This window comes from Thunnus thynnus, chromosome 18 (assembly GCF_963924715.1).
Source record: "Thunnus thynnus chromosome 18, fThuThy2.1, whole genome shotgun sequence".
NCBI lineage: Eukaryota > Metazoa > Chordata > Actinopteri > Scombriformes > Scombridae > Thunnus > Thunnus thynnus.
Genome location: NC_089534.1, coordinates 29786802 through 29808714, shown reverse-complemented (window position 1 = coordinate 29808714; position 21913 = coordinate 29786802). Strand labels below are relative to the sequence as shown.

Here is a 21913-nt window from a genome sequence, read left to right as displayed (position 1 = left end):
TATCAGTGTAAAACATTAACATACTGTATGTGTTTAATAGCAGATCAGAATCAATGCTTTTCACTGGAACATAAATCCAATATCCAACAGCTGTGTTTGATGTATTCATGTGTTCTTGCAGACACGGTGGACTCCATCACTCCAGACAAAGTGCGAGGTCTCAGAGACATGTTGAACAGCAGCGCCATGGACATCATGTACTACACCAGTCCTCTGTACAGAGACGAGGTGAGACTATGATATAGATTTTTTTTTTTTTAACATACACATCCAGCCTTAAGTTCAGCCTTGTTCTGTCTCCTCACATCTGTGTTGCTGCGGTTTGTATCTCTGTCACCCTGCTGGTAGTTAGTCCCATGACTGTGTATTAACTCCTGTCAGACACAATTTAATTTAATTATGATCCACTGCCAGTCTGTGAAATAACAGAATATTTATTGAGACTCTGAAGCGTTAAACATGACCAAATATTTTCAAATCTTATTGACAAAATAATGTGTGTTACACAATAATAAGTACACAATAATATTAATATGTATACATTAACACAAAATTAAAATTGATATATATTAATTATATACTGTGTATACAGTATATCCTAAGCATATATGCACACTGTGTGTTTGTGTGTGTGTGTGTGTGTGCGCGTGTGTGTGTAGATTAACAGGGGTCTGACTCTGGAGCTGAACCGTCTGTACTCGCTCTTCTGCTCGCGGAATCCAGACTTTGAGAAAAATGGGAAGGTGTCCATCGTGTCACACTCGCTAGGCTGTGTCATCACCTTCGACATCATGACTGGCTGGGACCCCGTGCGCTTTCATCATCAAGAAGTGCCGGACTTCGAAGAAACGAAGGCCTGCTGGCCGAGCGATGAAGAGCGCCACCTTCAGGAACAGCTGAGACTGACACGCCTCAGGTACTGCACAGATTGTTAGTTTGGTCCGTGTCCATGTTAAGAGTCCACATCTGTTAAGGGAAGAAACTGTTACTGAATGTACAAAGGCTGCAAGTAACGATTATTTTCATTATCAATTAATCTGTCAATTATTTCTTAACTGTTTAGTCAATGAAATGCAAAGAAATGGTGAAAAAATGGCATTCACAGTTTCTCAGAGCCAACAGTTCTATTTCGTATAGGCTTCGTCCTCTAAGAGCTGTTGGTGTTTGGTTCATCCGTGCAGTCATGACGATTTTCTTTTGAGCCACTGTACATTGTACAGTTGTCCTTCTCACGTCCTCATCTGTGGTATATGACGGCAGCTGGGCTGACCAGGAGGATTGGTCACCTGAGGCAGAGCTAGACCTCTTCACCTGCGAGTTTCCCGCTGTGGCCTTGCTTCACGGAGCTCCAGGTCTTCATGGAGGCAGCGTTTTCTGACCCCAGAAAACTGAGAGCGCCGCTGTCCTGCTACAAGCGTTTCACCGGAGTCCACAGGGATATTGAGGAGGGGTTTCCTGCCATCCTGCCACTGAAGCAAAGCCTAGCTACCATCCTGTTTCCTGAGGCAACTTTTTTCAGCAGACACAAGCCGACGCCAACGTTGCTGTCTCCTCAGGACGAGGTTTATATTTGCTCCACTGACCACTTGCACCAATGTGCTGCTCAGGTGGCTGCAGCACAAAACAAAATCTTGCTGCTGTCCTTTGCTGTCTCCACCATGGCCACTAAGCCTTGGGCTCGTTCCCCAGAGCTAGCCATGGACATTGGAAAGGCTATGACGGCTGTCTTGACTCTCACCACAAATCCAACGGTGGCCTCGTACAGGATCATGGCGTGGCAGACGACAATGCAGCGTAACATCTGGCTCCACATGTCTCAGCTTCCCTCTCAGGTGAGACAGGAGCTGCTGGATGCTCTTATATACCCCGGTGGGTTGTTTTGGCCACTCCTCCAGAGCGCCATGGCTGATCTGCACGAAGCAGCCAAGGCAGAGGAAAGGGTAAGGAGACACACCTTCTAGAGCAAATCTGCACCTCATAGCCACTGCTGCTGCTGCACCTCAGCATGCACCTGCTCTGATGCCACTTCCTCCTCCTCACCTGCAATATCCTCCTTGGGCACCTGCAGCCCAACAAGCTCTGTGCCATCCCGGCAAGAGCCACTGGCCAGCGTCTTCTTGGCCTAACCTGCCCGTTGAGTCGCCTCACAAACACCAGGGTCAGTGGCAATGATGGGACATGGGGAACAGATGTCCCAATCCAGCTGAGCAAAGGAAATACAATGGCCCTTTTCAGGGCCACCCACTTTCCTCTAAAGAGCAGTTTCCTCTCAGTCAGTCCGCTTTTGCCCCCTCTGAGCATTTTCCGGCTTTTTCCACTCAGATACATGTTCCCCACACACAGAGGCTTGCTGCCACACACACACACACACAGTGCAGCAGGCGCAGTCCAGACACCTCCTCACATTTTCATGAGTAGGGATGAATCCCCATCTCGAATGTGCATTGCTGACCATAAACAATTAACACCCACCTCCCACCTGTTCAGACTCAAGGTTTGAACACACGGAGCTGAATGCTGACTCTGTCATGCATTTTCAGCACCAAGGCCAGAGCCAGCCGTTGGGCTCTGGTGAACAAGCACTCAGTTCACACAGCAGCGGAGAGGGCTTTGCACTGGTTGGTAACTATGTCAACAGACCCTCCACTGATACACCTTTTTGACCAAGGCAGTTCGAAGGCCGGTTTGGAGCCAGTGCCTAATCTCTAACCAGTTCTTCGCTTTTCGACAGCCAAAGAACCAGCTCTCAGCCAAGATACTGGTTTCAGAGTGGCACCAACTCTTTGCTAGTCTAGAAGTTAAAACCAAGATTATCGTGACCAACCAAAACCAAATATCCACCATTGTGGCGGAGATTTTGAGCCAGGCTAAAAGCTGTTAATGTGTTACTTCATTAAGTTTTAATATTTTTTTCAGGCAATAAATTAACCATTTAAATTCCTAATGTGGTCAGTTTATCCAAATAACACCTGTTTGGAAATTTGCTGACTACGTTTTCGGAGATGTGAGGAGCTGCCCAAAGACGGCCATCAGTCACAGTCATGTGACTGCATCACACCCATCTTTTGTGTGGATTACATTAATAAATTACTCTTACTGGCTTTTTACTTGCATAGCTTTTATTGCACTTGCAGTATTGTGACGAGTGTAGTTGTCGCTGTCTGTCTCTCCTCTGATTTGCTCTGTGTGTGTGGAGCCGGAGGGGCTGAGCCCCACCCATGGTCAAACACAGAGCAGAGGAAAGAAATAGCACAACCATAAATGACAGCAAAAAGCAGTGGAAACTCTCACGCTGAGCTGAAAAGAAATGAGTGCATAAATTAGGTAAATAACTTAAATAAATATAGTCTCTACTGCATTTTGCTGTCATTTATGGTCGTATGTAATTGTTGTGTTTTAAGTTCTTTTTATGGTTGGTGACAAACAGTGTTATGGTGCCACCTACTATGTCGGAGTGTGAAGTCCTTGAAGTTAGTGTTGCTAGAAAACTGGAGGCGTGTAGAATTACTAAATGACTTGGCTTACTAGCCCATGGAAAAGCAAGCTGGTTCTTAGAAGATTCAGTAGTTGAATCAACTGCGAACTGCCACCAGTCCAGCACCAGGTTCCAGTTGGTGAAAAGGGGGTAAGACATGTGCGTGACCACTTTCAGAGCACAGCTCAGCATGCTATGAACGCATGGATGTCAAGGCTAATCGCAAAGGGCTACACATTTCAGTTCGCCGGTCCTCCCCCCATTTCCCAGTGTGGTGGAAATGGTCATGTCATCTCAGATGGAGATAATGGCCTTGACGTCAGAGTTGGCAGAGCTTCCAGAAAAGCTATTTCCCGGGTTCTTCCAGGTGAGGAGAACGAGGGGTTTTATTCCCACCATTTTCTTATACCAAAGAAGAAGGGAGAAAGGAGGCCAATTTTGGACCTATTTCTATTCAACTGTTGCATAATGAAACAACCATTTTACATGCAGACCATCAGACATTCGCTGGAGTATGTGCATCCTGGTGATTGGTTCACATCCATTGACCTGAGAGATACTTATTTTCACGTGCCAATCATTCCTAGGCACGGAAAATTGCCCTGTGCTGCAGGGTGCTGTTTTACCTGGACGACCTGATCATTATGGCCCCCTGCCAGGAGTGAGCTGCACTCCACACAGTGGCACTCGTCCAACACCTGTCAACAGTGGGTTTTGCCACAAATTGGCAGAAGAGCTCCCCGTTTCCCACGCTGTTAATAATTATCTGGGTGTGCACATGGACTCTGCCACCATGAGAGCAAGGCTGTCCCCAGCCAGGCTGGAAGCACTAAACTCTCTACTGTCACCATTGCACCTCACAAACTGGTGATGGCGCTATCTGCTGGGCATGATGTCTGCAAGTCATGTGGTTGTCTCCTTGGGACTCCCCCACATGAGGAAAATTCAGAGATGGTTCAGCCCCCTGCATCTTGACCCAATGCCGCACAAAAGACACATGCTGACTATTCCTCCCTCACTCAATCAGACCAGTTGTACTGGAAAACCCTCCATGTTCTGTCAGCGGGGGTTCCCCTCAGGAGAACTATGTCACACATATCAGTCTACAGGGATGCATCTCTCTCTGGCTGGGGAGGGATGTGCAAATTTCAATTTGCTGTAGGGAGGTGGAAGAAGCCTCTGTCTCTCCACATACACTGTCTGGAGCTGTCCACGGTCCTGAAAGTGTAAAATACTTTGCTCAGCTACTGACAAGCAGACATATTTTAGTGAGAACAGACAACATGATGGCAGCAGTGTACATCAACCACCAGCGCAGCTTATGCTCAGCTCGGCTGCTGGAAATAGCCAGGAGCGTCCTGCTGTGGTCTCACAAACACCTGCTCTTTGTCAAGACTTGATGTCTTGCTGGGGTCCCTCCCACAATGAGTGGAGTCCTTGTTTAGATGTTGTGCTACAAATTCGGAAAGGCGGAGGTGGATCTGTTCGCTTCACGAGAGAATGTGCAATGCACACCGTGGTTCTCCATGAATGCACGAGATTTATGGAGGACCACAAAGGTCATGTAAATAGTAATTAAGCATTTCATAATTAATCACTATTTGTACAATTAAAAAGAGGAATTATAAAAAGAATTTACAAATGAATTGTATGAATTAACAGTGAACAATAACAATGAATTATGAATACACCTTTTAATCAGGCATTTAAAAGGGCATTTCCCTTTCCCATTTCTATTTGCATTTCCATTTCCCCACTGCTTTTCCTATTCCTATTAGCTATTGCATTTGCTGAGTCATTTAACCTCTCCTTTTAGCCTTTCCATGACACTTTAGGTCCCTGTGCTGCTGAAACAATGCAAATGAGTCTCTCCTGGAACCCCCCCCTCCTGTCAGTGGCTCTTGGCTTTCAAAATAAAAGCTTTGTTGAGTCTAATCAATACAGGCTGTCACGGTATGTCGGTGGTTTGAGTGTTTGTAGTGATTTATTCTAATGTTGTGTTCACACCAAATGTGAAGCGAATTTTTAGGGTGATGAGATTAAAGCCAATGTAAAGACCGCGGTTGACACGAATGATGCGAATAACATGACGCGAATGGCATGAATATGCAAAATTTGCGGTGCGAATAACGTGATATTTTCCTCTTTTGCGTATACGCATGAGTTGAAAATATTCAGCTTGAGCAAAAATTTTGCATCTATCTATCAATCAATCAATCAATCAATCAATTTTTATTTATTTAGCGCCAAATCACAACAAAAGTCATCTCAGGGCACTTTTCACATAGAGCAGGACGAGACTGTACTCTTTAATTTACAGAGACACAGCAATTCCCCCATGAACAGCACTTGGCGACAGCAGTAAGGAAATACACCCCTTTATCACGTAGAAACCTCAAGCAGAACCCGGCTCTTGGTGGGCGGCCATCTGCGGCCATAGCCGGGGAAGGACACCAACAGGACTGCAAAGGACCGCAAAGGCTCCGGGGAAACTCTGGGGAAGAAGCCTAGTAGCATGCATTAATGGTACATGAATGCAGGAGCTCAGTGCATCATGGGAAGTTCCCTGGCAGTCTAGGCCTATAGCAGCATAACTAAGGGCTGATCCAAGGTGAGCCTGGCCGGCCCTAACTATAAGCTTTATCAAAAAGTAAAGTTTTAAGCCTACTCTTAAATGTAGAGAGGGCCTGCCCCCCCCCGGACCGAATCTGGAAGATGGTTCCACAGGAGAGGAGCCTGATAGCTGAAGGCTCTGCCTCCCATTCTACTTTTAAAGACTGTAGGAACCACCAGTAAGCCTGAATTCAGACTTTTTACAAATCTGCATCATGATGTAATTATTTTGGCATCTTTTTGATTCATTTATTGCGATTAAAACATAGCAAAGCATCCAAGTATATTTTGGGTTCATACCGCTGTAAGGTCTGTAGTTGTTGTCTGGGAAATGTAGTAAATAAATAGACTTTTGGGGGGAGTTTTGTGTGTCAGATTAATTCAGTTTATCACAGCAGAACGAACAGAGAAGAGTTGATTATGTATATCTCAGTGTTTACAGATAAGTGTCGGTATGACTGTTGTTATCAGGAAGACTGAGCTGGTAGGCAGGCTGAGCTTCAGTAACATCACTGGCTGGCTCCCATTGTCCAGGTGGGGACTAGTTGTGCCTGCCATTGCTCGCTGGCTGTTTGGGGCGAATAAGCACAAATGTTCCTGCGTTCAAACTTGCGCGAGTAACACAAAAACTTGCTTCGCTTTTGGTGTGAACACAGCATTACAAATGTAGGCAGGCTATGTTGTATGTACGTAAATAACATATGTCTATAATGATTAGTGCCAATCACCAACTCGTAATCTGAAATGGAGTGGAGATGTTAGCTAGCTAACGCTAGCTTTCCTGAATTTGCTGGTTCGTCTCAGTAACCTCCAGAACAAACACTATCATGATGTCAGATACTGGCATCATAACTCTCTGGAAGGCCACGGAGAGTTTGCCAAGTGCTGGGAGCAACAAGTGAAAATCTACAAGCTGCTGTTGGGATAACATGCATCGTTACCTCAGTAAAGGTGAGTGAGCCCAGCTGTTAGCATTGCCCCTGTGTACCTTCACATTACTCAGCTAACTCTGATATCTAACTGAAGTCACCCTATCATGAGATGTTTGTCAACAGTTTAATAAGCATGAACTCGAGGCTCAAAGTAGAACATGCTGTCCCAGTCCATACAAGCCTCCTGGATGGTGCTGTGTTTTGTTGTGAAGCCCACTTTCTGTCAGACACTCTGTCACAGGATGTGAACCTCAGCAGGACTTCAGGTGGTGTACAGAAAGGCAGCAACATGCATATTGAAGACTGTTGTTGTCGAGCAATGACTAAACAGGGATAAATGAGCTGAGGCAAGGGACAAACAAGTGTAACAAGAAAAAGTGTTCATGATATAAAAGAACGAATGAAAACACACACATGACAATACACTAACTCTGAGTTGATCATATAACTCCACAGACTACCACTGTGGTGACTACAAAAATTAAACATAATCTGCTTCAGTTTCATAATACCGCAGTGCACAATCTTGAAACAAGTTCATGCTTTAAACTGTTGACAAATGTCTCATGATAGCGTGACTTCAGCCAGATGTCAAAGTTAGCTGAGTAACGTGAACTAACTCACCTTTACTGAGGTAACGGTGTGTGTTGTCTTGGCCAGAGCTTGTAGATTTGCACATGTTGTTCCCAGCACTTCACAGCACAAACTCTCCGTGGCCTTCCAGAGAGTTATGATGCTGGTATTTGACATCATGTCAGTGTTTGTTCTGTAAGTTACTGAGACGAACAGGCAGATTCAGGAGAGCCAATGTTAGCTAGCTAACCTCTCTGCTCTGTTTCAGAGTACAAGTTGGTGATTGGCGCTAATTATCAATTAGACATATGTTATCTACATATATACAACATAGCCAGCCTACATTTGTAAGAATAAAACTGAGTATCACTACAAACACTCAAACCACCAACATAGTGTGACAGACTGAGACTCAACAGAGCTTTTATTTTGAAGACCAGGAGCTGCTTACAGGAGGGGGGGCTTCTGGGGGAGATTGATTTGCATTGTTTCAGCACAGCAGGGACCTAAAGTGTCATGGAAAGGTTAAATGGAGAGGTTAAATGACTCAGCAAATCCAATAGGTAATATGAAAAGGAAAAGCAGTGGGGAAATGCAAATGGAAAAAGGAATTGCCCTTTTAAATGCCTGATTAAAGGCTGTATTCTATATTCAGTTTACGACTTCATTTATTTATTTCTTTTTTAAAAACTACATTTTCAAATAGATTATGAAATTAATTTTTTTATTTAGGAATTCATTAATGTATTTTTAAATGATGTTTTTATTGACTATTTTAAAGTTGTTTTTGTAAATCCCTTTTTAATTTGTACAATTTATTGATGGATAATTATTTCATTTGTAAATTCTTTTTATAATTCCTCTTTTTAGTTGTACAATTAGTTATTAATTAATGAAATGCTTTATTACTATTTCCGTGCCCCTTGTGGTCCTCCAAAGAGATGACCCTCTACTGGGACTGGATGCCTTCTCTCACCGGCCCTGGCCCAGAGCTTCTCTTAACGCATTTCTCCTGGTTCCCCTGAATCCAGCATTCATTCTGGTGGCCCCAGAACGTACAAGTGCGTCATGTTTCCCAGTCATGGTACAGCTGCTGGTGGGGAGGCTGTGGCAGCTCCCATGGTGCAGAGATCCGCTGTCATAGCTGCACAGTATGATCCTTCACCTCCTGGTGTTAGGCAATGGCTGTGGGCTTAGGCCCTGAACCAGAGCTTCTCGAAAGGTGAGGACTGCCGCCTGCAGTGGTATGCACTATCCAGGGGGCTACTACAGCCACTTTTCAGGTCCGCTTTTCAACACTGGTGCATGGAGAGAGGCTCAGATCCCACGTTGTGTCCTCTGCCCCTCATGCTGACCTATCTCCAGACACTGGTAGATGGCTTTGGAGAGAGATCTGTTTTTGCGCATCCTTTGATTAAGCATTTTCTGAAAGGAGTCAGATGATAGAGAGCTGTTATGAGCTCTTTGGCACCTCAGTGGGATGTACACATAGTGCTGTGAGCTATGGGGAAACCCCAATCCGAGCCAATAGACAAAATCTCAGTGCTCCTCTTAGCCCTGACTTCGGCTAAGAGAGTGAGTGACATATGTGTGTTATCAGTCTCGCTGTCTTGTCTTACTATCAGGGAAGACGAGAGCGTGACTACTTTACAGCCAAATCCCTCTTTTACACATAAGAGCATAAACAACATCTCAAGGGTTATCTCTCTGGAGGCCTTTTCCCCCCCACCTCACAACAGTGAGGAGGAGGTGTCTCACCAACTCTGTCTGCTGTGCACTTTGTCTCATTATGTTCTGTGCATGACTAACATCAGACAGATGCAACAAGTGTTCATCCACTACAAAGGACACTCACAGGGTATGTCCCTGTCAAAACAGCGTCTGTCTCACTGGCTATGTGATGCTCCGCAGGGCATCTGTGCTCACTCCACGAGAGCTGTATCCTCATCCACAGCCCTCCTCAGAGGGATGACAGTGGCAGACAACTGTGTAGCGGCATGTCGGGCCTCTCCATGCCCCTTCATCCGTTTCTATCTACGTGATGTATCTGAGTCCTCCCTTGCTCACTCAGTTTTAAATGTATGACGGCCATTACGGTGTGTAATTAATGTCCAACTCTCCTGCAGTGGCAGGTATGTTGTGTGAAGGGAGTGTAATTTTCATTCTGTTTTTCCACACAGGGCCTGACATGGTTAATGACTATGACACAGCCCGTATCTCCCTGCCTTATACTGTCTTCACACATATTGGGTTGTAAACTGGTGTACGTTATCCGCTTGTTGGCCTTGGTGTCACAGTGGGCCATTGACTACATCAGCTTTGCCCACAGCAACAGCTTTTATAAGAAGAAGCCTATATGAAATGGAACTTTAGTTACCTAACTCCAGATTCTATGAGTATAGGTGTAGTCCTCTAAGATCCAGGCCCCCCTGCTCCACCGGCATTAGGTATTAACCTTTATGGGCCTTGACAGTATTAAATACCATGGATGAGGACTTGAGAGGGGCAACTGTAAAGTGTAAGTGGCGCGAAAGAAAATCTTCACATCTGTGCATGCATGTGGGGATGAACCCAACAGCTACGCCTATACTCAGAATTACAATACGTAACTAACGTGATGTCTTCACTTTGCTTGTTTTGTCTGACTAACAATTTAAATGAATTTAATGTCATATATGACAAAGAAAAACAGCTAATCATCACATTTGATAAGCTGGAACCACAAAATGTTTTTTTCTTTAAAAATGACTGAAACAGTTAATTGATGAGCACAATATCTGCAGATTCATTTTCTTTTGAACGATCAGTCGAATAATCATTATGACTAGAATATTCTGAGGTAACTGCTAATCCCTTTATTTTGTGAGCAGAGGTCATATTTACCAGCAAGTGTGCTTTTTCTGAACCCTTATGTGGACAAAGATACCATATTGAGGTCAGCTCCAGTCAAACTATCAGAACAGTCAGAATTCAATTGTCACTCCTAGTGGAAGACATTTTATGTTGGCATGTCATGTCACCTCTCTGCATTTTTGATAAAAAGCCTTGAGTGAGGAGAGGCCTTTTTAAACCTTTCTGCCACAGCAGATCCACACTGACATCCTCTCTATGGGTATGCAAAAATATGAGGAATGGAGGAATCTATATAGGAAAGCACTGAATCAGTTTAAGGGTAAACTTAGAAGCACTGGAAATTTAAACATGTAAACCTATGTTTACATGTGACATACTGTGCAAAGCATTTGAAGTGTAAAGGCAACAGAGGAATCCCAAAGCTTTGAACTGTGTTTTTTAAAAAGATGAGCCATAGGTGAACTGAAAAAAAAAATAGAGCAGCTTCATCACAGAGCAACAACATGAGACTGCTGAACAAGAGAATATTGAATGCTGACAGAGCATCAGTACAGGTGAGGCGAGACTGAGATGAGACATATTTGTGTGTGTATTTCACTGTGTGTATTTGAAGAAAAGAGGAGAAGGACGAGTTCATTTAATGATGCCCAAAAGCTGTAGAGTTACACGTTAAGTAAGTAAGTAAATTGAGTAAAAGTTTATTTGTATAGCACCTTTCACAGACACAAAATCACAAAGTGCTTTACATTAAATGATACACTATTAAAGGTAATATTAAAAATAGCAATGACAACAAACAGCGCAGGGCAGACAAGTTAAAATCACAGCAACAACAAACCAATGAGGACAGGGACACATAAACAAGTACAGAAGTTTGAAACACAGACGAGGAAATAAGCCAATAAAAAGCCATAAATAAAGTGGAGCAGCTATTTATAACCATTTTTATTCAGACAGGCTTTTGGTTGGCCTGTCTGAATAAAAATGTTTCAGCTGTTTCATAAAGATGTCACAGGAGTCTAGGGATTGCAAAGATAAGGGTAGAGCATTCCATAGATTGGGTGCAGCAGCTTGAAGAGCACGCTCACCTCGGGTTTTATAGTGGGTTTGAGGGACAGCCAGTCATTTTTGTTCAGAAGATCTAAGAGTGTGATTAGGCGTTTAAGGGAGGAGGAGGTCTACAATATACTGGGGTGTTTGACCATGCAAAGCTCAAAAGGTTTGCAGTATTTTAAAATAGATGTGAAATCTAATTGGAAGCCAGTGCAGAGAGCATAAAATTGGCATGATATGTCATCTCTTGTTATTTCTAGTTAAAAGCCGAGCAGCTGCATTTTGGACAGTTTGGAGACAATTCAAAGAAGTTTGATTTAAACAGGTAAAAAGAGTGTTACAATAATCTAAACGAGAAGAAATAAAAGCCTGAATAATCATCTCCATCTCAACCTTGGTCACCACAGATCTTTATTTAGCAATGTTCCTCAATTGGAAAAAGCATGAGCGCAGAAGCTGGCTGACATAATTATCAAAGACTCAATGACCCCATATACTGCTTGATGTTTGGAATAAAATTTTCAGGAGCAATTATAAGAGCTTCTGTCTCATTTACATTTAACTGAAGGCAGTTCATTTAAAATTGATAATTGGTTGCTCTCATCAGGTTTAAAAGGGCAATACAACTGAATATCGTTGGCATAGAAATGATAAGAGATGCTGCTATAACGGCTAATAATCTGTCCAAATGTCGTTGGTGACCTTAAGTAGAGCTGTTTCTGTTGAATGCAGTTTATGATAACAGTTATAAGCTGTTTGGCAACAGCTTTTTCCAGCAGTTTGGACACAACTGCTTAGATATAGGCCTATAATTCATTGGGAGGGTGAGGTAATTTTTTTTTTCAGCAAAGGCTGAACTATAGCATGTTTAAGGGACAGAGCCAGTTGAAAGGGAGCGATTGATCATGGCTACAATAGTGGAGCCAATTGAACAAAAAAAACCAAAAACATTTAAAAACAAGGATAAGGGAAGAATGTCAAGGGGGGCAGATGAAGGCTTAATTTTGTGCAACAATTTAGTGATGTCCTCTAAGGAAACAGGAAAAAAGGAGTTCAGGATTGAAGAGCAGGAAACACCAATGGTATGATGGTTTGATGATGGGGGGATATTTACTCTGATATCACTGACTTTGTCCACAAAACATTTAAGAAGGTTATTGCAATCAGTGTTAGAGAAGACAGGCACTTGTGGAGTGGTAGGAGAGACAATAGTATCTATAGTCATCATTTCATTCAAATGGATTCAAATGGACCTCTAGTTTGGTGGCTTTCCATGAGCGCTCTGTCTTCCTACATTTTCACCTAAAACTGCAGATTGACTCATTAATCCATAGTGAGGATTTGACAGAGGAGATTTGTCTAGATTTATAAGGAGCCACTATATCCAATACAGAGGACCAAGGTCTCCACATCATTACAGTTTGATAGCACATCAGGGTCAAATAAAGCTGTGAGGTTTTCAGCTGTGCTCTGGTTAAATATGTGCCTATGAGACATATGTTTAAGGGGCAGCAGATCCAAATTACAAGAAACATTAAAAAGAACACTCTCATGATTGCTGACAAAGAAATCCACCAGGCAAACATTATCACTAGTTAGACCGTGTGAAAAAACTAAGTCCAGAGTCCATCTTTTTGAAGAATGGCATTCCTTAGCCTTGGCATTGATTCTACAAGTCTTTGGAACTCTTCTGGAGGGATGAACACCATTCTTCAAAAAGATATTGTCTCATTTGGTGTTTTGATGGTGGTGGTGGACTAACACATCAGTCCAAAATCTCCCATAGGTGTTCAATTGGGTTGAGATCTGGTGACTGCGACGGCCATAGCATATGATTCACATCATTTTCATACTCATCAAACCATTCAGTGACCCCTCCTGCCCTATGAATTGGGGCATTGTCATCCTGGAAGAGACCACTCCCATCAGGATAGAAATATTTCATCATAGGATAAAGGTGATGACTCAGAACAACTTTGTATTGATTTGCAGTGACCCTTCCCTCTAAGGGGAAAAGTGGACCCAAACCATGCAAGCAAAAGCCCCCCAAAGCATAACAGAGCCACCAGATCCCCTCACTGTAGGGGTCAAGCGTTCAGGCCTGTACCAGTTTTTCCTTTAATTTGTCACCCATCTGAATATGAGAGAGAGAGTATAAAACAGCCACTGTAAAATGGCACTGTTGACCCCACCAGTCAGCAAGAATCGCATGTAGGCATTAACATTAACGTTAGTTAGCCAGCTTACTAACGCTAATGTTAGCTAAAGCGCCAAACCAAATTCTCTAGCATTAGCATTAATGTTACTTACCATGAGCAAATCGATTATGTTTGCTTGCCTGGTGACAATTAGCTGAATAATTTTTGACCTGTTCACTTCCTTTCACAAAGTTGTGATTACGTTTTTGCTGTCCAAGGCTGTGTTTGGGTGGGTGAGCCCTGCATGCCTTACAGAAGAGGAGAGTCATCTTATTCACCTCTTCAACACCAAACCAGTCTATTTTCCATTTTTCAAAGGTAGAAGCAGCAGCTTTCTTTGCCAACTTATTTGCTGGGGCTGGTGTTGGTAATGGCTCAGGATTTGGATTGCTTTCTTCAGTTGGAACAGTTCAATTCAATTCAGTTCAGTTCAATTTTATTTACATAGTTAAGTTATCTCAGGGCACTTTTCACATAGAGCAGGTCTAGACTGTACTCTTTAATTTACAGAGACCCAACATTCCCCCATGGGCAAGAGCTTGGTGACAGTGGCAAGGAAAAACTTCCCTTTAATGGGAAGAAGCAAAACCAGGCTCTAGGTGGGCGGCCATCTGCCTTGACCGGTTGGGTTGAGAGAGAAAGAAGAAGGGAGAGGGAGAGGGAAGAGAGAAACACAGAAAAGCATAACAACAACAACAATGACGACAATAGTGTTCCTAATATTTTGCCCCCCTCATGTATGTTAATGAAGTGGACAAAATATTAGGAACACCACTCAATATAATGTACCCCAGTACACCACCACCACACACAACGACCTCGATAATAAACATAAAGTAGAATTATCACCTTTCTGACAATGTCAACAAAAAGTGAAAATGTATAAGCTTCATAAAAGTAGAATTTATGGCAGAGTTGTTGTATGTATTGGATTGCATTAGACTGCAAAGGTGTACCTAATGAGGTGGCCTGTGAGTGTTGTGTATTTGTGGTTTGGGACTTCTTGGTGCTTCGAGGAGATTAACTTCTTTGAACTTTTTTTTGATGAGAGGACCTCATGTGATTGGTCATTATTGAAAGTCACTCTGACTCCACCTGCTGATACCTCTTACTAATAATGTAATCAGCTCTCATCCTCATTGTGCCCACCTATGACAGAATTGTGCTACCACCTATGGTCACCAAAAGGAGTTGGTCATGGTGAGTTTACATAGTGAGTTCACCCTTGCTCACAGTTTTAGAGGAAATAGGCCCATTGCAATGTAAAACTGCCCAACAAATTGCCTTACATTGGAGTTGTTTTAATCTTCATATCGTATCATATCCATCCATCCTGTCTAGGTTAAGGGACTTGGAAGATCAGTTCCAGGGTCTGCAGACCTCGTCTTGTGTTTCAGTGCCAGCCTTGAAATTCAAGGTAATGTTGAGTGCAGTACTGTACAATATCTATAATCAGTTGTCACCAGCCGCTGACAGACATTTGCTGTTCAGTATGTTCCCTAGACATGATTCAAAATACAAACCCACTGCTTGAAGTTCATAGGATCTAACAGGAGGTCTTCCCTGGCCTGTGATATATGTAAAATGTGTCTGCTTAAAATCACTTTTTCTCTTTTGTTTGTGTCCTTGCATGTTTTAGTTAAAAAAAACAAAATTTTACATTACCGTTGAACACAACATTAAAAGCATGCAATAATGTTCCAGACATTTCACTTTCTATGGAGGATCGCACCCAATGACAAGAGATCACTTTATTTACAAAAAATAACAAGCAAAATGTTTTCCACCTTCATCAGTGTCACAATCATGCAGTGTAGCTGCCTTTTAAGTAGCACACTCACACGTGATTCCCCTCAAAGTAATTAGCATTGCAACTGGTAAGGTAATCAAATACATGACAAGCAGTGAGCATTCAGTATTGGAACAAGAAAGGAGGCTGAAACCTGTTCACCACAGGAAAATGTGGGATTCTTTAAATGGGTCCACCATTCCCTTTCTTCCACATCAAATATTAACTGACATTCCAATAATTACTAGATAACAGTTAAAAAACTAACAAACAATATCTCTGTTTTTTTTTTTAAATCTAGGTATACACTGTAGACATCAGGCATACAGCCGTTCATAAAACAGTGAATACCAGGTTCAAAGAGCAACATTTTTTACAAAGATCACTGGATTGTATTCCTCGTTTAAGCCATTATGATGTAAAGTTTGCACATGAAAATGTGTTAGGAAGCAATGACAGGTCTTATTTATATTAATAGTTGCAAAAGAGGGTTGAGTCAGAAACCTGCTTGTTCTACACATACACAGTTGTACACATTCACATGTTAGAGCGGCCCAGTACAGATACACTCCTGGTCTCTGGGCAGCTCTGTTGGAGCAGAGAGTGTCTGACAGCATCTCAGGGGGGAGAGTCTCTTATTCCCTCATGTGTTACATGTGTTACAGGTAGAGAATTTCTTTTGCATGGGCTCTCCTCTGGCAGTTTTCTTGGCATTGCGAGGGATCCGTCCTGGAAGCAACAGCGTGCAGGACCACATCCTCCCCACCTCAATCTGCAAACGCCTCTTCAACATATTCCATCCCACTGACCCTGTGGTGAACCACCTTGTGTTACTGTCCTGCTGAGATTGCAAACGTCACTCACTTTAAAAATCAGTCTGCTGATGATTGTCATATTTTAGGCATAGTTGTGGCTGGTAACAAACTTTTAATGGATAGTATAGAAATATGTGGTATTATTATTATCATATTACACAACAAAGTAATGAAAACTTAATGACAAACTGGCCATTACATTAAAATAAAATGTGCAAAAATAACATTGCTGAGAGGTAATGTTAGGAGAAAAGCTCATCTACACAACCTTTTATTTGTTGTTGTTTTTTTTTGTCTTTGCAGGCCTATAGATTGGAGCCTCTTATCTTAAAGCACTATAGTAACATCTCACCTGTTCAAATCCACTGGTAAGACAAGTCATGTAGTTGTATATGAGAGAAAATATGCTGGTTATTGGTGAACTTTCCTGATTGAAGATGAGTTGTTTTACTCTCTGTCTCTTGCTTTTTTGTCCATCTGATATTTATGAAATCATTTTGTTGTTTTAAACACTTATTACTGGTGTAATAAGGTTAAAATAGTAATGGTTGTGTTGTATCTGTCAGTGACGCTTATAATCTGACTGTAACTGGAGCTACAGTATGTTCAGTTGAATGAAATTAGAACTGAAGACACAGAGAGGACCATATTTTTCAGTGACCTGAGGTTGATGTGGCTGTGATGTGCAGGTATAATACCACCAGCCCCACACCGTACGATCAGATCCGGCCCACACTGCTCAACCCTCAGAAGGAGACCACATCCATATCAGACTCAGAGAGCATTCCCAGCCCATGCACCTCCCCACCCCAGGCCCGACGGCACTATGGAGAATCCATCACCAGTCTGGGCAAGGCCAGCATTATGGGTGAGCATACATGAGGGTTATGGCTGCATAGATGACAGATGTAGGAGATAGTAGTTCTAGTTGTCATGATTAATAACCAATGTTATACATATTGATCAGGAAACAATCTGCAATGAATGTGAAACTAAAAGTCATCCCTTTTGGCCCTAACAGCTATATTGTGCACCTGATCCAAGCTGAGTGAAACAGCAGCTGCTTGTTTTGCTGACATTGTTCATGGCAAGCACGCTCTAAACAAATCAATGGAAGCAATTAGCTCCTGTCTACTGGACTGACAGCATGATGTTACTTTTCCTTTATGCATCAGATAGAGAGTGTAGACTAGGCGCATTCTATAGGCCACTTTAAACTGCTGAGAGATGTTTTAGGCCTCTATACTCTCAGACGCTATTTCAGTTTTAATTCAACTGCATCTCACGTCATAAATGGGCTCACTGTTTAGTAACTGATGTGACAGCATTGTTGATTTTAAAAAATAAAATATGACGGTGCTCATGCTTAAAAGAAAGTTGGAGAAGAGGCAGTAATGCACATGATTAATGAGCCATTGTAATCCAATGTTTAGCTCATAAACAGACAATATGGTGGGTTAGGGTTAGGGTTAGGGTTAGGGTGATTATATTGGGTGTCGCTGTGCCTGTGACTGTGACTCAGGTGTATACATAGAAACCTCACTGTTGACGTCAGATGTTTGACTCTGGAGGGGTAAAGGGTTTTTGACCGCCGTGGTGCTAAAGTTTGCTGGTCATGCTGTAAGTAATGTGTTTTATTTATCACTGGAAACTATTGGAAGTGGACTCACCTTGCACCATGGAAAAAATAAACAGACTATTATCGTGCAACATGAAAAACAGTCGTCAGATTCTTAAATGCAACACACAGCAAGTAACTACTGTAAAGACGGTAAAGTAAGCAAACACGTCAGCTGGGTCACTCCTGGGTTATCTCAGTAGTTTTTAGTAATAGACTTTTTGGTAATAGACTTAGCTCTTACAGCTGTGTTGCACTATTCATTTATTTATAGTTTATTTATTCCTCTGTTGGAGCACAAACTGTTCCACTAAACAGCAGTGGTTTGCAGACATTTATGAGACAGGAGTCAACAACACAAATACATGTTTTACATAAACTAAATGAACTTATTGTCCTGCTAATAAGTTACAATAGTTTCCTCCATTTTGGAAATTAGTTCCCTCAAAGGTCAGCACTGTCAAGACAACTTTCTATTGGTCAACGGCAAGAATTTGCTAGTAAAAATTCACCCAACAGGCACAAATATATAAACTACAGCTGGCTGGCAGACTTATTTTTAGAATTGATAAGCATGAACAAAGAAGCCCTAAAAGCTTGTACTGAAAACAACAACAAGATCCAGGAACCAAAACTGTGGGTGGAAAAGAAAAGAAGCACACACACAACAACATGGTCATTCCATATGTGGCTGCAGTATCTGAGAAACTCAGGAGGAATTTCCACAAGCATGTCCACTGAGACTGAAGCTCGTCCACCTTAAAAAAACACACACACCCAAACACAAGTGGAGCAATTTAGTGTATGCAGTGAGGAATGCACAGACCTATACATCAGGGTGACAAAACAACTGCTTAACAAGCACATGGCCCAACACAGGAGAGCCAGCTCCTCAGGTCAAGACTCAGCAGTCCTACTGTACATCTGAAGGACAAGGGACACTTCTTTGAGGATAGTAAAATATACGCGTCACAGACAATCCAACATGACGTAAATCAAGCTGACATTTGGATTCTGTTCTGTTGATGAATACATTTAGATTGTTATAGATGATATACTGTATGTACAATATATTTCAAATGAATGGATTACATGCCTGAACTTTTCTGCTCCTCAGGTGCTGCAAGTCTCGGAAAGGGAATTGGGGGAATCCTGTTTTCCCGCTTTTCCCGATCCAGCAGCCAGGTGGGCGGAGTGGAGGAGGAGCCGTCAGACTCTGAAGGTGTCGCCTCTGAAGTGGAAAACGTGGCATCGGGAGAGGAAGGAGCGGCGGTGGCAGAAAGTGAGGATAAAGACAAACAAATGGAGGAAGAGACAAGGGAGGTAGAGCCTGCTATGTCCCAGTCCACCTCAGCAGTCATGGACCACACCTCATGTAAGTACGGTTTTGCTTTTGTTTAGTAACTCACTTAAATTGACCTCAGATGAATATCATATGTCAGAAACTTCAGGCTGAAATGATGACAGAATGACATTCACAAGATGGTGTGCACATTCATTCAATTTTGTGATCCGCCACTGCTTCATTTTTAATTTGTGTTTAATAGTACTGTCTGCCTCGAGCCGCAGCTAAGTCACCCTTTCTATAAGACAGACTAATAGACCACTGCTCATTAAGCTACGTGTTCATACTGAACAACTGCAAGTATAAAACATTTCTTTGTGTCATTTACAACAATTTACTTTGTGATATACTTGTATGTACTTTTAATATATAGCACAGCTCACAGTCAAATATGCAAAGTTACCTAAAAATGTATTGAGCATCATCTTCTTCATCACCACAGACAGCCAACACTAAGAAGCTCATAATGACATGCAGGTGCACTAGCTCTGGCATGCTAAAGGGCTTTGGGAAACGCATGTATCAATTTAAGAGTGTTCATAGAAACGCTTTTAACCTCTAAGATCAATTGTTATCGGGAAACGGGCTCAGATCTCAGATTTTTTATTAATACTGTTTTATTTGTTTTAGACAAAATCTAAGATGAATTAAGTCAATTCACTTGAAAAACAGAATGTTTGACTAATTACACTATGATGAAAGGTCCATATTTAAGAACGAACTGCAACAAAAGTCAGCACAACCGTCATTAATAAGAGTCCATTCTTTTATCTTTCAATATTTTGTATGGCCCCCTTTATTTTGAAATGTGACAGATTGGATCCTCTTGGGCACCAGTCTTGCACAAATCTGTGGAGAGATGTTCTGTCATTCTTCAGAGATATTTCTTTTCAGCTGCTCTTTGCTGGAGGGATTTTGTTATTCTACCTTCTTCTTTAACATACTCTAAAGGTGTTCTGTTAGATTCAGGTCAGGGGAAACACTTGGCCAAGTCATAGTTTTCACTCTTTAAAAACTCTTATATGTTACATCCTGTGCTCATGTCTGTCAAGTAGATTCAGCAGCTATGCAAACGTGCATCTGATTTTGAATACCTTTAATGACTGAATAATCTGCAGAAACTTCTTAGTTCTAACCGAAGTTAATCATTTTTAAATGAACAGATAACTTCAGATCAGTGCAAACTGAGGACAAAGACAATGGAGGGAGGCCAGATCTCCCTACAAACTGTTTGGGAAGCCATCCAAAATAGTAAGACTGATGTGCTGGCTCACTTTGACTCAAAGGTGGATCCCATTAATATTCTGATTTCAATACTCTACAAACTTGTTTGACAGCTTACAAATTACTGCTCAATAAATCAAAAATCCATTCAATGCTTCTTGGTTTGAGACAGAACCTCAACTCCAAATCCAACTCTTTGCTCTGAACTTGTAATGATGGTACAACTCTTCAGAAAGTAGAAAAAATGAAATATCTAGGTGTGTTACCTTCAAACCATATATTGATCAGGTCATGAAAAAAGTAAACTTTGGTGTTGGTGTTCTGTATTGTTCCAGACATTGTTTTACACTTAATGGTAGGAAGAGACTTGTTTCACAACTTATATTACCAATAATGGACTACGCCGACATTGTTTACCAGAATGCTTCGAAAACTAGTCTTTATCCCCTAAGTGTTATATATAACAGACTCTGAAGATTTGTACTAGGTTGTTCTTTTTTTACACACCATTGCACAATGTTAGACACACTCAGATGATAACCCTCTTGAGATAAGGCGTCAATTTCACTGGCACCAATTTATTTTAAAATGTATTAACTCTAACTATCCTTATTGTCTAAAACAATTTTTTGTTCCTTATATGTCAAACTATTTACTAAGAAGCTCTGATCAGATCCTCTTTGTGGTCTCCTCTGTATGTAAGGAAGTTGGTAAAAAAGCTTTGAAGTTTCGGGCTCCTTCCGATTGGAATAAGATACCTGCAAATATCCACTCTCTGTCATGATTTTATTTATTTAAGAATTGAAAACGAGATGATATATCTTAAGGGTGTGTTTGGGATCATTGTCACCTGCCAACCGTCTTGAGACTGGTAGTCATCTTTTCATTCAGTATTTGAGTATACAAACTTGCACTCATATAAATCAATTTCACGTGAAACTGCCAATACACACGCTGAAGAAGGGCGTCTTGCCCGAAATGTGTGGAACCATGTTGCATGAGACACAACCCAGGGCAAAACTGAGAAAGCAGTGGTGTTCACAGGTTATTTTATAACTTTGTTCAGGCAATAAGTCTTAATTGGAAGTGGGGCTCAGGTGTACTCATTTTTGTTTCAGTGGTCACAGGCTTACTCAGTTTTGTTGCATTGAGGTTGTACTTTTAGGCCTGTATATTCAATTTAGTCTATCTAACCTGTTTATTTTTGACTAGAACTCCACCCTAAAAATACTACAATTATTGTAAGATGATACAATTTTGACTCACCTAACATTTTAGTGATATTGCACAAGGGTGCACTCAGTTTTGTTATATACTGTAAATGATATGATGTAAAAGAAAAACATAATAATAATAATAATGATGATGATAATAACAAAATGAACTTTGACTTTAGAAGTTTAAGTTTAGTGATGTAGTGAGGTT

At 41.7% G+C, this 21913-nt stretch overlaps 1 protein-coding gene across 1 annotated transcript in view; it reads left to right on the top strand.

Annotated features, from left to right (window-relative positions):
* ddhd1b (DDHD domain containing 1b) overlaps positions 1 to 21913 on the top strand; it is a 37054-nt gene that overhangs the window by 8410 nt on the left and 6731 nt on the right. The window contains exons 6-12 of the mRNA XM_067573125.1: positions 122 to 228; positions 660 to 916; positions 15039 to 15114; positions 16152 to 16301; positions 16605 to 16669; positions 16991 to 17169; positions 19037 to 19294. Coding sequence (XP_067429226.1) covers positions 122 to 228; positions 660 to 916; positions 15039 to 15114; positions 16152 to 16301; positions 16605 to 16669; positions 16991 to 17169; positions 19037 to 19294 — 1092 coding nt within the window. The remainder of the gene's footprint in view (positions 1 to 121; positions 229 to 659; positions 917 to 15038; positions 15115 to 16151; positions 16302 to 16604; positions 16670 to 16990; positions 17170 to 19036; positions 19295 to 21913) is intronic.